The 11,788-nt window shown below is 59.4% G+C and overlaps 1 protein-coding gene across 1 annotated transcript; it reads right to left on the reverse strand.

Moving 5' to 3' along the window:
- LHX4 (LIM homeobox 4) lies at positions 1–11,202 on the reverse strand. Its single transcript, XM_050977776.1, is given in 7 exon segments — positions 1–398; positions 489–660; positions 1,101–1,343; positions 1,346–1,622; positions 4,639–4,810; positions 10,224–10,476; positions 11,197–11,202. Coding segments are annotated over 7 exon segments (1,521 nt in total).
- Between the last annotated feature and the right edge of the window lie 586 nt (positions 11,203–11,788).

Below are 11,788 nucleotides of genomic sequence, written 5' to 3' on the forward strand. Positions count from 1 at the left end.
TTAGAAGGGGGGGTGATCCATGTCGTCCAGCCAGGAGGCCGGGCTGGTGGGAAAGTCTGGGTACCCGACGCTGCTCCCCGTGGAGATGTCGGAGGTGGGGCCCCCACCGGCCATGGCCCGCAGGGTCTGACTCACCCCCTGCGCCCCGTGGGCCACCAGCCCCAGGCTGCCGTCCATGGCGTAGTCCAGCCCGTTGAGCAAGGGCGGGTGGGCCGGCAGGGACGAGATGGAGGACGGCGACTGCGGGAGGCCGTAGGGGCTGCCGTCCCGCAAGTCCTGGTACGTCTGTCCCGTGCCCTCCATGGAGAAGCCGCCGTTCAGCAACTGTCCGCCCGCCACGTCCCCCACGGAGCCGTAAACCCTGTTGTTGTGGCCGAGCTCGGAGAGGATCTGGTCGTCTGCCGGGGACAGGAGGGAGAGCGGAGGCGGGGGGTCAGCGCCGGGGGCAGCCCCGCGGCCCCCCGGCCCCGCTCGGCCGCCGCTCTCACCGCGGAAGCTGAGCTCGCTGTCGCTGACGCCGCAGTCCTCGGCCGAGCTCTCCTTCTCCAGCTTCCCTCCCCCGCGGCTCCGCTTCACGCTCTTGTAGAACTGCCCCCAGCGATGCCGCCCCGCGTCCTTCTTCAGCCGCTTCTCCTTGGCCCGTCGGTTCTGGAACCACACCTGGAGCGGGCAATGGGGACATCGGTGGCACCGCGGCACCCCGCCACCCCGGCAGTCCTGCGTGGCAGCACGCCTGTAACTCAGCGCCTCTGCAACCCAGCGCTCCAGCATCCCGGCACCCCTTAAATGCCAGCGCCCCTACATCCATCCGAGCGCCCCTGCATCCCAGCATGCCAGCCCCCTGGCACACCAACATCCTGGCACGCCAACACCTACACCCCCACGCAACCCAGCATCCCTGAACCCTGCAAACCTGCGTGCCAGCACTCCTGCTCTCCCACTCCCGCACCCCCAAGCAACCCAGTAGCCCATCATCCCTGCAGCCCAGCTTCCAGGCGCCCCAATGCCCCTGTGACCCCTGCATCCCCCAAACCCAGCCCCCCAGAGGCTGCACCGCCCTTCTCTCTGGGCAGGGTGGCGAGGGGCACCCGCGGCCTCACCTGCACGACCCTCATGTCCAGCCCCGTCTCGGAGGAGAGCTGCTCCCGCACGTGGCGGGCGGGCTTGGGGGAGTTTTTGTAGGCGTTCTTCAGCGTTTCCAGCTGCTTGGCCGTGATCGTGGTCCGGGGCCGCTTCGCGCCCGCCTCGGAGTCATCTGCGAGCCAAGGAGCCGGTAGCAGCCCCGAGCGGCAGCACACCCTGGGGAACATCTCCCCAAAAGCGGCTGCCCCAGAGCCCGCAGCGCCACTCCCCGCGGGTACAGAGCCACGGCCGCCCCCGAGCGCGCCGTGCTCCTCGCAGCCCTTTCGGGGTGCCTACCGTTCTGCTTGGCCGTCTCGTAGTCCTCCTTGCAGACCAGCCGCCCGTCCTCCATCAGGTAGAACTCGTCGCCCGTGGCCAGCTGCCGGCTGCAGATGATGCAGGCGAAGCAGTGCAGGTGGTACACGAAGTCCTGGGCTTTGCGGACCACCTGGGTCGGGGGGATGCCCTGCTGGCACGCCGTGCATTTGGTCCCGAAACGCCTGCGGGGAGAAGCGGGCTAGCCTGAGCCCCCCGGCGAGGTGGGCTTTGCCGGGATGGGCAGCGGGAGACGGGGCAGAGTTTAAACCGGCGATCAACCTTATTATGCATGACACTTCACACGGCGGGGGTTTATCTTCCTCAGAGTGAGAGACCGGCCTAATGGAGCCGAGGAAGGTTTGATTTTAATGATTCTTTTAACTAATGCTTATAGGCTGTCTGATTTTTCCCCTGCAAGGACAGTACATATTTCATCCACATTAATACCAAATAAATTAATTACGCCGCCCCGCTGGCATGATGAATCCCAGATTAATGCAGAATGATGGGGCTCTTACACCGTAACGATGGCCTGACAGGGGCGTGGGGTGGGGTGGGGCACGAGCAAAGCTGCCAGCGCGGCTGCAGGGAGTGTGCAAGGGGCGTGGGAGAAGCGTGGCAGCAGCGCACAAGGTGGGGGTGAGAGTGGGAAAAGAAGTGTGGAAGGAGCACGGTGCAAGGAGTGTGGGAGCAGCGTGAAAGAAATGTGCAAGGATGGTACAGGAACGCTGCAGGGAGTGGGGAAGCTTCGTGCAGTGAACATGAGCGTGGAAGAATGGTGCAGAAAATGTGCAAGAGGAGAATTCACTGAATGAAGGGTGACTCGTGCCATGAGGAGGAAACCAAAAGTCAGCGGACGTTCCACTGGTGGTTTTGGTAACAGATGTTGTGGCACTCAGCCGGGGCAGATCCCCACCTCCCATTGGCTCCACAGGGCTCTGCGAGGTCTCCCCTGCTCCCCAGAGCAGCCCTAAACACCACAGAGCACCACAGAGCCACCCTGGCACTGCAGCAGCCCAGGTGACAAAGCTGTCAGAATAAATCTGCCCCGTCGGCTTTGAAGGAGCAGGAACAGGAACAGCCCGAGCAGGAACAGGAACCCCAATCCCCTTGGGCCCAGCCCTAGGCTGCAGGGACAGGCGGTGGCATCTGAGTGCCGGGGGAGTGCAGCCACTCCAGGCACCCCTGGCTGTCCCCTGAGGCCTGAACAGCCTCAGAAATCACCCTCAAGCCCCGTGAGTGCTCATTCCCTCCAGAAATCCAGGGCACGGCCACCAAAGCTGGGTGTCTGAGACTGTCCCTGAGCCACGCAGGTGTCACCCAGGGATGGGTGGCAGGTACTGGGCATGAGTGGCGCCAGCAGGATTTTGGGGCGCTGGAAGCAGAAAGTGAGAAGGGAAAGCCTGGTTTGTCCCATTTTCTGGACTTGTATCCTAAAGGGAGAGTCCCTGGACACCTGTAGGGGACACCTCAGCTCTCCTGGACCCAGAGGGGAGGGAAGGTGGGAGAGGAAGGGGGAAGGAGGGAGAGGGGTGGAGAGGAGATGGAGGAGAGAGAGGGAGGGAAAGGTGAGGAAAGGGTAGAATGGAGGATAAAGGCAGGGAGGGTGGGAATGGAGGGGAGGAGGAAGGAGGGTGGGAATGGAGGGAAGGAGGAAAGCAGGAGTGAGAGAGGGATAGGATGGACAGAGGATGCTTTTCTGCTCCCAAGGCTGAGCTGGTGCCCAGTCTGCAGCCCCCATCTCCCGCCCATTCACCCCCTCTCACAGAACACTGTAAAAGCCATTTTAACAACTGTCCTCACACCCCGGGGTGCTTCCACATCATCTGTGGACACAGGACCCAGGACAGAGCCAAGGATCAAGAGCTGCAATTCGGGGGAAGGAAAAAAAACAAGACAAAAAAAAACAAGACAAAAAAACCATCAAAAATCGATCTGATCCTTTCCAAAGCAGCTCCTGCGCTGCCAAGTGCCTCTGAAGTTGGGCTGAAATCCTCACGTCCCCAGCACGTTCCCCACCCCGAGATCAATGAGCGGTTAAGGAAAGGTGAGGTGCGAGCGCAGAGCTGCTATTGATTGGCACCAAATAATCCAGGCAGGACCTCATCTGAGAAAGTCGCTGATCTTTCAACTCCAATTAACATTGATTACCCGCACCTTTTGGGCGACTATTTAAATGACTCGGAGATTAATAGGCTGGAAAATATCAGAAGTGAAGTGTTATTACTCAGGCTGGAGTGGCCGCTTTGACCGTCTCCGGGAAGGAGAAATCCGAGCTGCATCTTTGGTCCTGATGCCTGATGAGGATCTGGGAGAGCCTGGGGATGGGAAGGTAGGGAAGTCCTGTCTAGGGACTAACCTAATGGCTTTAGGATTGCGGCCAGGGGTGGTGGGGACAGCCCGCGAGGCTGGTCCAGAGTGGGAGATGATGACACAAGGAGGTGGATTCAGTCCCAGAGGGGCAGCAGCTGCTGCATCCAAGCAGTGAAAGGCACCCCCCGGCCGGGATCCAACCCCCAGCAAAAAACCTTCTCTATCCCTTGGGAAAACTCCCAAATTTCACCGGCAGCCGGAGACCAGAGCATCCTAAAGGCAAAGTCCATTTTTAATGGGTTGTCCTGTCTGGTGGGAGCAGGAAAATGCCAAGGCTGGGGCATCGCACAGCTCAGAGGCAGCTGCCGAGGCAACTAAATGAGGTTTTCACGGTAATGGGAGCAAAAAAAGGATTTTTAAAAAAATAAAAAGAAAGGGGTAAAAGGTGAAGGGAGAGAAACAGCATCAGCAAATCCCGAGGAGGTGAGGGAGGCACTGGGGAGGAAGAGGCAGCGCTGTCGATGCCTTGCGCGGGTTTCTCCTGCCCTCTAGCTCCGAGCGGAGCCGGGGCCACCGGAACCACGGCAGGATGTCACTCCCGGGGGCCTGAACACCAGCACAGGGGAGGGACAGGAGCAGCGGGGAGATTTGGGGCTTTCCCATGGTTAACTCCCAGCAAGCAGCGTCCACTTGGCAGCAGCTGCAAAGCGCCGACATCCCCTTTATTGCCACAACAACAACAACAACAACAACAACAACAACAACAACAACAACAACAACAACAACAACCAGCTGCGGGAAGATTTGGGAGAAATTATGCTCAAAATTCAGCTGTGCGCTGGCTCGGCGGGCATGGAGGCGCTGCCTTTGGGGGGAACTACTCACTTGAAGAAATCCTCCTTGCAGTAGACGCTGCCGGCCCGGGAGAAGCAGCGCTCGGCCAGCTGCATGTGGCAGTCGGCGCACTTGAGGCAGGAGCTGTGCCAGTGCCGGTCCAGGACCTTGAGGATGAACTTGTCCAGGATGTGCTGGTTGCAGCCGGCGCACTGGGGGATCTCTGCCCGGAGAGGATGGAGAGAAGAGCAGCGTCAGCCACCGCAACCCCTCGGGGCTCCCAAAACCCTGCCCGGGCACATCGCGGGGTTTTTGGAGATGCCGCCCCTCACATCCCCGGGGTCCCGGGGCATACCCCTCTGCCAACCTTTGCCAAAAGCCGCCGGGACAGCCCCGGCTGGCTCGGACAGACACACGGGCGGTGCTGTCCCTTCCTGCAGCCCGTTTTTCACGCCGTGTCCTGCTCTCCGCCACGAGCTTTCCCCGCCTGCCTCTCCCCTCCCTCTGGAATGGCACAACCACCGAGCAGGGACCCCGCTTGTTGCCCCACTCTGACTCACACATATGGAAGCAGACGGATTTGGGGGAAAAAAAAAGAAAAAAGAAAAAAGTTTTAAGAGAAAAAAATATTAAAACAAACAAGTAAACAGCAAACAAAAAAAAAAAAACACGAAGCAAAGAAAAATTTTAAAAAAAGAAAATTTTTAAAAGGAAAAAAGGTTTTAAAAGGAAAAATATATTTAAAAATATAAAAAAGGAAAAATATTTTAAAAAATAAAACTATGAAAAGGGAAAATTTTTTTTCAAGGGAACTGGTAAAGAATGAAAAAGGTTTTTTGAAAGGAAAAAAAATATAAGAAAAAATAAAAAGCGATGAAGATAAAAAAGGGAAAATATTTTTTAAAGGGAAAAATATTTAAGAAGGGAAAACTTCACAGGAAGGGAAATTGTTTTTAAAAAAGGAAAAGGAAGGTAAGATTCAAAAAGGAAACAGGAAAAAGGAGAAAATTAAGCAGAAACAAAAAAAAAAAGCAAAAAGAGGAGAAACAAAAAAACGTGAGGGAAGAGAGGAAAAGAATGGTACAAGGGAGGAAAAGAAAAAAGGAAAAGGGGGGGCGGGGAGAGAAAGGAGAATGGGAACGAAAAAGGGGAGAAAGGCAAAGAAAGAGGAAGGAAAGGAAGAAAAAAAAGGGGAAAAGAAAAGAAGAGCGGGGGAGAGGACGGAACGGGCAAAGGAGGAAATAAAGGCGGGGGGGGCGGGGGGAGGAAGGAGGAAAAGAGCACAGGGAAAATCTCATCTTGTTCCAGCCTCGAACAACATTATTTCAAAATCCTTTGGGGTCCTGCCACGTACCTCACGCGAGGGCAGCTGATCCCATCCCTGCCAGGCTGGACAGTGACAATCCCAGCGCCCCTCAGACCACGGCCACTGCTTCTGCCGCATTAACCGCACCATAAATCAAAAACTTAATGATTCTACGGCTTCCAGAGGTCCCTCTTTCCCTCCTTGGTTTGGGAGCACCGGGACGCTTCGATGCCCTCCCTCCAGCACCGCGGCACCAGCCGCGATTTCCAGGCTGGGTTTGTGAAGCCCATTTGGGAGCTGCCGGCACCGGCGGTGCCACCAGCGCAGCACCGGCCCCAGGAAATCCTTCTGGGCAGTTTCACAAACGCGTGGGCACCTCCAGGAAACACGTTTTGTGTCTAAATGATTATTTATGTAAACACGGATGCGTTTGCGTGCACCCGTCCTAAACTCGCACAAGCCAACAAAGAGATTTCCCCTTCCTAAAAGCAGCGACGCAGCTCAGTTTCAACAAGCAAACAACTGCAGCCGAGAACAGGGTATCTCCCTTCAAATTCCCAAAGAAAACTAATTTATTTCAAAAGCAGACCGATTTTCCTTCCGATTTCGCTGTAGATGCACGGCACCATCCCCACGCAGAGGTGCCCGCGTGTGCAATGATGCCTGTGTGCACACGCAGGGATGATGATATTAATAATGATAATAAAAATAACAATAATATCAACAATAACAAAAGGGAGAACTGCCAGGGGCACCAGATGTCCCTCCGGTTTGCAGAGAGAAAATATCTCAGATTCAAGCCCTGCACCCTGCTTTGTGCTTTGCCACGGAGGCAGCTGCCTCCCTGCCTCGCGTTTATTGCACTCGTTTTACCTGAATTATTTTATAGAACAGGAATAAAGTTAATGGGCACAATTGGTACGTCAGGAACGAGGCGCTCCCAGGCTGTCTTTGCCCCCCAGCATTCCCTGTTTGCGTGCACAGGGTGGTTTGGATACTCCTCGGGGGGGGGACACGGCCGCGGGGTCCCTCCTCTCCACCCGGGGACCACCCGGGCGATGCAGCAGCCTCGGTGCCACCCTCTCCCCGGGAGAGGGGGGAAATCTGGGGGTCCCCTCTGCCCCGTGAGGGGACCGCACAGGTGCATCCCGCCAGGATTTGGCCGTATCCCACGAAAGCCCGTGGGCAGATCCGCAATCCCCCGCCTCCTCCCCGCGTTCCCTCCCACGCACCCGAGCCATGGCCTGGTCCCCGCCGCTGCCGTGATTTATTAGCGGCGGGTCCATCTTCCCATTCCCCGCTCCCCGCCCCTCTCCCCGACGGGAAAAATTAGAGAAATATCGATTGAAACGAAACAAACCGGCCGGTGGCCGCAGTAATCCCCCAGACCGCAGGAGCCCCTCCGGAAGGGAGCGGGGGGAGATGTGGGGGCAGCGCGGGGGGATGCGCTCCCCGCCGGGCACGGCGGGCACGAACAGCCCCGGCCTGGGGCAGCCTCCTGCTCCGGACAAACAAATCCCCGGCCCTGGGGCAGCCTCCTGCTCCGGACAAACAAATCCCCGGCCCTGGGGCAGCCTCCTGCTCCGGACAAACAAATCCCCGGCCCTGGGGCAGGGTCCTGCTCCGCTCAGGGGAAGGGACGGAACCCGCGGATGCTGCGGAATGGGTGTCTGGGAGTGCGGAGCCCAAAGGGACCCGGGCCGCCGGTACCGGAGCCTGCACCGAGCCCAAGGAAAGCGCCGGTCCGGGGATTCCTTCAAAAGTCTTTCTGAGGGCAGGAAACCTCATTCCTTCACATGCAAAACCTTCCAATTCATTTCTCTGCTGCAAGCAAACGACTGTCTCGGCGGCGATTAATCACTCCCCCCGCTCCAGCCCCTTGGCCGGAGCCTGCCGGCAGCCGGGCACTGTTCCCGCAGCCTTTGGCACGAGTTTTGACTCCGGTGAGATTTGCAAAACAATATTCATAAATAATATTCGGAATTTTATTTTTAACAATCCCGTCTGCAAGGCTAAGCAAGGCCTGTCGGGGGGGGGGGGGGCGGGGGGAGAGGCTGCTCGGCTCCCCAAAATCCTGCAGAAAGAGATGCTGTAGGACACAGCACTGCTAAAATAAAGGAACTGGTGGCTAAAGAGAGAGGAAAAACCGCGATTTAATAGCGATTAAAAATTCAAATGTCACGGATTTTCCTCTCACACGCGATGAAATATCGAGGTGCTGCTGGGGGCCTCTTGGGAAGAGTTTCCCTGCCCAGGGACAATTTCCTCTGGCTCGGAGGGGGCCGTGTTCTGCGTCACTGAGGCAGGATCAGGCCCCAAATCTGTCACGACATGAAAGCAGGTGGCTGGGAGCTCGCAGTGGCCGCAGGGCTCAGGCTGGGGCAGCGGGAAAACCACAGGAGGATGATTTCCAGCAGCCCAGCCTCATCTCTTTTCTTTCTGCCATTTTTTTTTTGCACATAAATAAGTATAATATTAATTATTTTTATTAATATTGTTATTGCAAATAATAATAATAATAGCATTACTAGAGATACAAATGGTATAATAATAATAAATCAATAATAATAATAATAATAATAATAATAATAATAATAATAGTATCTCATTGGATTCTTTTCTGCTAATTCTTGATATCCATCAGTCAGTTCAGGAATGACAATGTCATGGGCAAGGGAGTTTGGTGGCCCCGGGAAGGGCCAGATCAGGGAGTTATTCTGGGGCAATGCAGCTCCACGGTGGTTTGGGCACCTCATTTTTCTCTTAAATCAAGGGATTACGAGGCCATAAAAGTGACCCAGCTACTCGGAACCGGCCTGACCCGGCATACGGTGGTGGGACAGACCCTGCATGTCCCTGACCCTGCACCGGCTCTGTGCTCCTGACCGCGATTTTTCTTCCCCTCTGCTGCGGTGAAATTGGTTAAACGGGCTCTCCTGTTTAACCCTCCCGCAGCTCGGCAAAGGGACTGAACCGAACCGGGGGATAACGGCGACAGGTCCCCCGAAGAGCCGCTGCAAGAGGGGGCACCGAAAAACCCACGGAAAACGAATTCCAGCCGCCGAGGGGGGGGGGGGGTCCCCGTGCGGGGCACGGAGCGGCACGGGGGTTCCGCGGGGAGCGGCCGGAGGTGGGGGAAGCTGTCCCGGAGCGGACACCCTGTGCCCCCCGTGCCCCCCGTGCCCCCCGTGGCCCCGGACCCCGGCCGGGCTGTCCCGCGCCTCGGGCCCGTCCCGTCCCTCCTCCCCCGCCTTCCCGGGTCCCTCCCCTCAACTTTCTCGGCGCCTCTCTTGTGGCACCGCTGGGGTCCCCCCATTCCGGGAGCGCGGCGACGCCCCGCTCTCGGGAACGGTTTGCGAACGGGGAGAAATAATAATAATAATAATAATAATAACGATAATAATAAAATTCACAATAACAACAACAGCAGCGGTACCCGCGCAGGTGGCAGCTGGCGGAGGCCCCCTCGGCCGCCCGCAGCCCCAGGGGGCACCGGGGCACGGCCGAATCCCACCGGGATCCACAGGGGGCATCTACAGTGCCCGCGGGATGCCCCCGCGCGGGGCTCGGCCCTGTAAGGACCACAGGGCTGACAGCCCCCGTGGCTCACCCCCAGCTCGGCTCCAGCATCCTCCCTCGGGGTGCACCATCCCCATCGGGCTCCATCCAGCTGTGGGTGCGCCCCACGCGTGCCTGTGCGCACCCCCACGGACGCGCTACCTGTGGCTGCAGGGCTGCAGGCACCCACAGAGACACGAGGGGGATTTTTGGATAGACGCGGGTGAGGCGGCATCGCTCCGGGGGCCCCGCGGCGCCCAGCCGGGCTCGCCATCCCGGTACCATCCCGGTACCGCGCACGCACGGCCCTGGGCCCCTTCCTGCCGCCGCCTGTCGCGACAAACGATATAACGATATCAGCGGGGTGTCGTGCGCTGCGGGTCGGCGATGCGCGGGGGCGGGCGGGGGCCGGGGCCGCGCACTCGCCCTCACTCACGCTCACACTCAGTCACACTCACACACACTCACACTCACACTCACACTCGAATTCACGCTCACACACGCACAGCCGGAGCCGCGCCGTCCTCCCCGTCGGGGCCGAGCCCGCATCGCTCCGCTGCCCGCCCGCCCCGGGGCACCGCTCTCCCTCCCGCACCCTCCGCATTTTCGCGTCCTCGAACGGCGCTACACGCTGGGGAAAACGAACGGAAAGTGCAGAACCGGGAGCGAACGGGAGCGGAGGCACCTGCCCGCCCGCAGGGCGCTGCCCCGCCGGCCCGGGGCCGCCTTTGCGGCAGGGAGCGAGGGAGGGAGAAGAGAAAAGCGTCCTTACGTTGCACCGGCACACCGAGGATCTCGGGAAGCCCCTTGACAGCCCCTTCGGCAGCGAGCGCAGAGCTTTGCATCATTTTATTGGCCCGGGGGGCGGCGGAGGGGAGAGAAGAGGGGCGGGAGAGCCGCGGGCCCGGCCGGCGGAGCCCGGCGGCGGGAGGTGGCGTGTCCCGGTGCCGCGTCCCGGTGCCGTGTCCCGGTGCCGTGTCCCGGTGCCGGTGCCCGCCGGTGCCGCCCGCCTCCCATTCATTCCCCTGCGGGGAGCGCGCCTGACGTCACCGCCCGCAGGGGGGCGGGGGCGGGACGGGCCCCCCTCAGCCAATCAGCGCCCGCTCCGCGCCGCCGGGGGCGGGACCTGGGGCTGGGAGGCGGGGCTTGAATGGCGGGGCGGGGCCTGCGGGGAAGGGGCGGGGCCGGGCTGGGGCCGGCGGCGCCTTTGGGGACAGAGAGGGACGAGCCCAAGGCCGCGGGCGGGCTTCGCTCCCGGGGCTCCAGGACCTGCTCCCGCTCCATGGAAGGCGTTGGCGCGTCCCCGCTGCTTGCACAGCCCCAGCCCTGTCCCTCCTGCCGCTGGGAATGGAGGCTTGGCCAAGGGGCTCCTCCGTGGCCCCGGCGGACAGCGGCGCATCCCGCGGCAGCCTGAGCTACTGCCCAGCGGCTGTCACCCCGCCATGGCCAGCTCTGCTTCCACAGGGCGCTGTGACACAGCCCTGGGGGCCATGCCGATGGTGCCTCCCCAGGGACACATCTGGGCATGGACAGAGCCGGCCCATCTCGGCGGCGCTGCAGCGTGCCCAGCCTGGCAGCCCGCTGGCCGTGGTGGCACAAGGGTGGCAGTGCCGTAGGGCTCGGTGTGGCTGCGGCTTCCGTAAGGATCCCCGTGGGGCTCTGCTGAGGGAGAGCCCTGAGACAAGGCAGCCCCCATCACTGATGTGGCGGTACCTGGCAGACAAGGGCTGAGCAAGGAAAGTCACCGACATGGAGCTGAAGTTAGGGTGGGTGCCCTCAACATCGCCATTCCCGGTGCTCGCCGTGTCGCCAGCTCGGGGACAATGGTGTCAAATGTGCTGGGCCATCCCGCTCTGCTCAGAGAGCAGAGCTCCCGGGGTGGCGCACGGCGGCTTCTGGCAAGTGAGGGAGGATGCTCACCCAGCCCAGAGCCTGGCCACCCTCAGCTCAGGTGTGTCCATGCCAAGCTTTCATTTCCACACTGTCAGGAAGAGGATTTTCCCACCTGAAAAAACCTGAAACCCTGCCCCGTCAGGAAAGGTGCGGATGGAACAAGCCAGCAATCGGAAAAAAAAAGTTTAAAAATAAAAGTAATAAAACCTAAGAAATGTATTAAGCCTGACGGTTCCTTGGGAAAAAAATGGAAGTTTTTCTATGAGATGCTGGGGTTTGACCCCCTCAAAGTTCCATTTTTACCAGCAAACCCCCTTCCCCCTCACATGGCAGCTCTGTGCAGAGACCGGTGGGCACTCTTACAGGAGAGAGCTCAACGCTGCAGTTCACGGAACGCCAAAATCTGCTTCCCACCCCAGGGAGGTGGATCCCAACCCCGCCCAT

Source organism: Serinus canaria, chromosome 8 (genome assembly GCF_022539315.1).
Source record: "Serinus canaria isolate serCan28SL12 chromosome 8, serCan2020, whole genome shotgun sequence".
Classification (NCBI taxonomy): Eukaryota; Metazoa; Chordata; class Aves; order Passeriformes; family Fringillidae; genus Serinus; species Serinus canaria.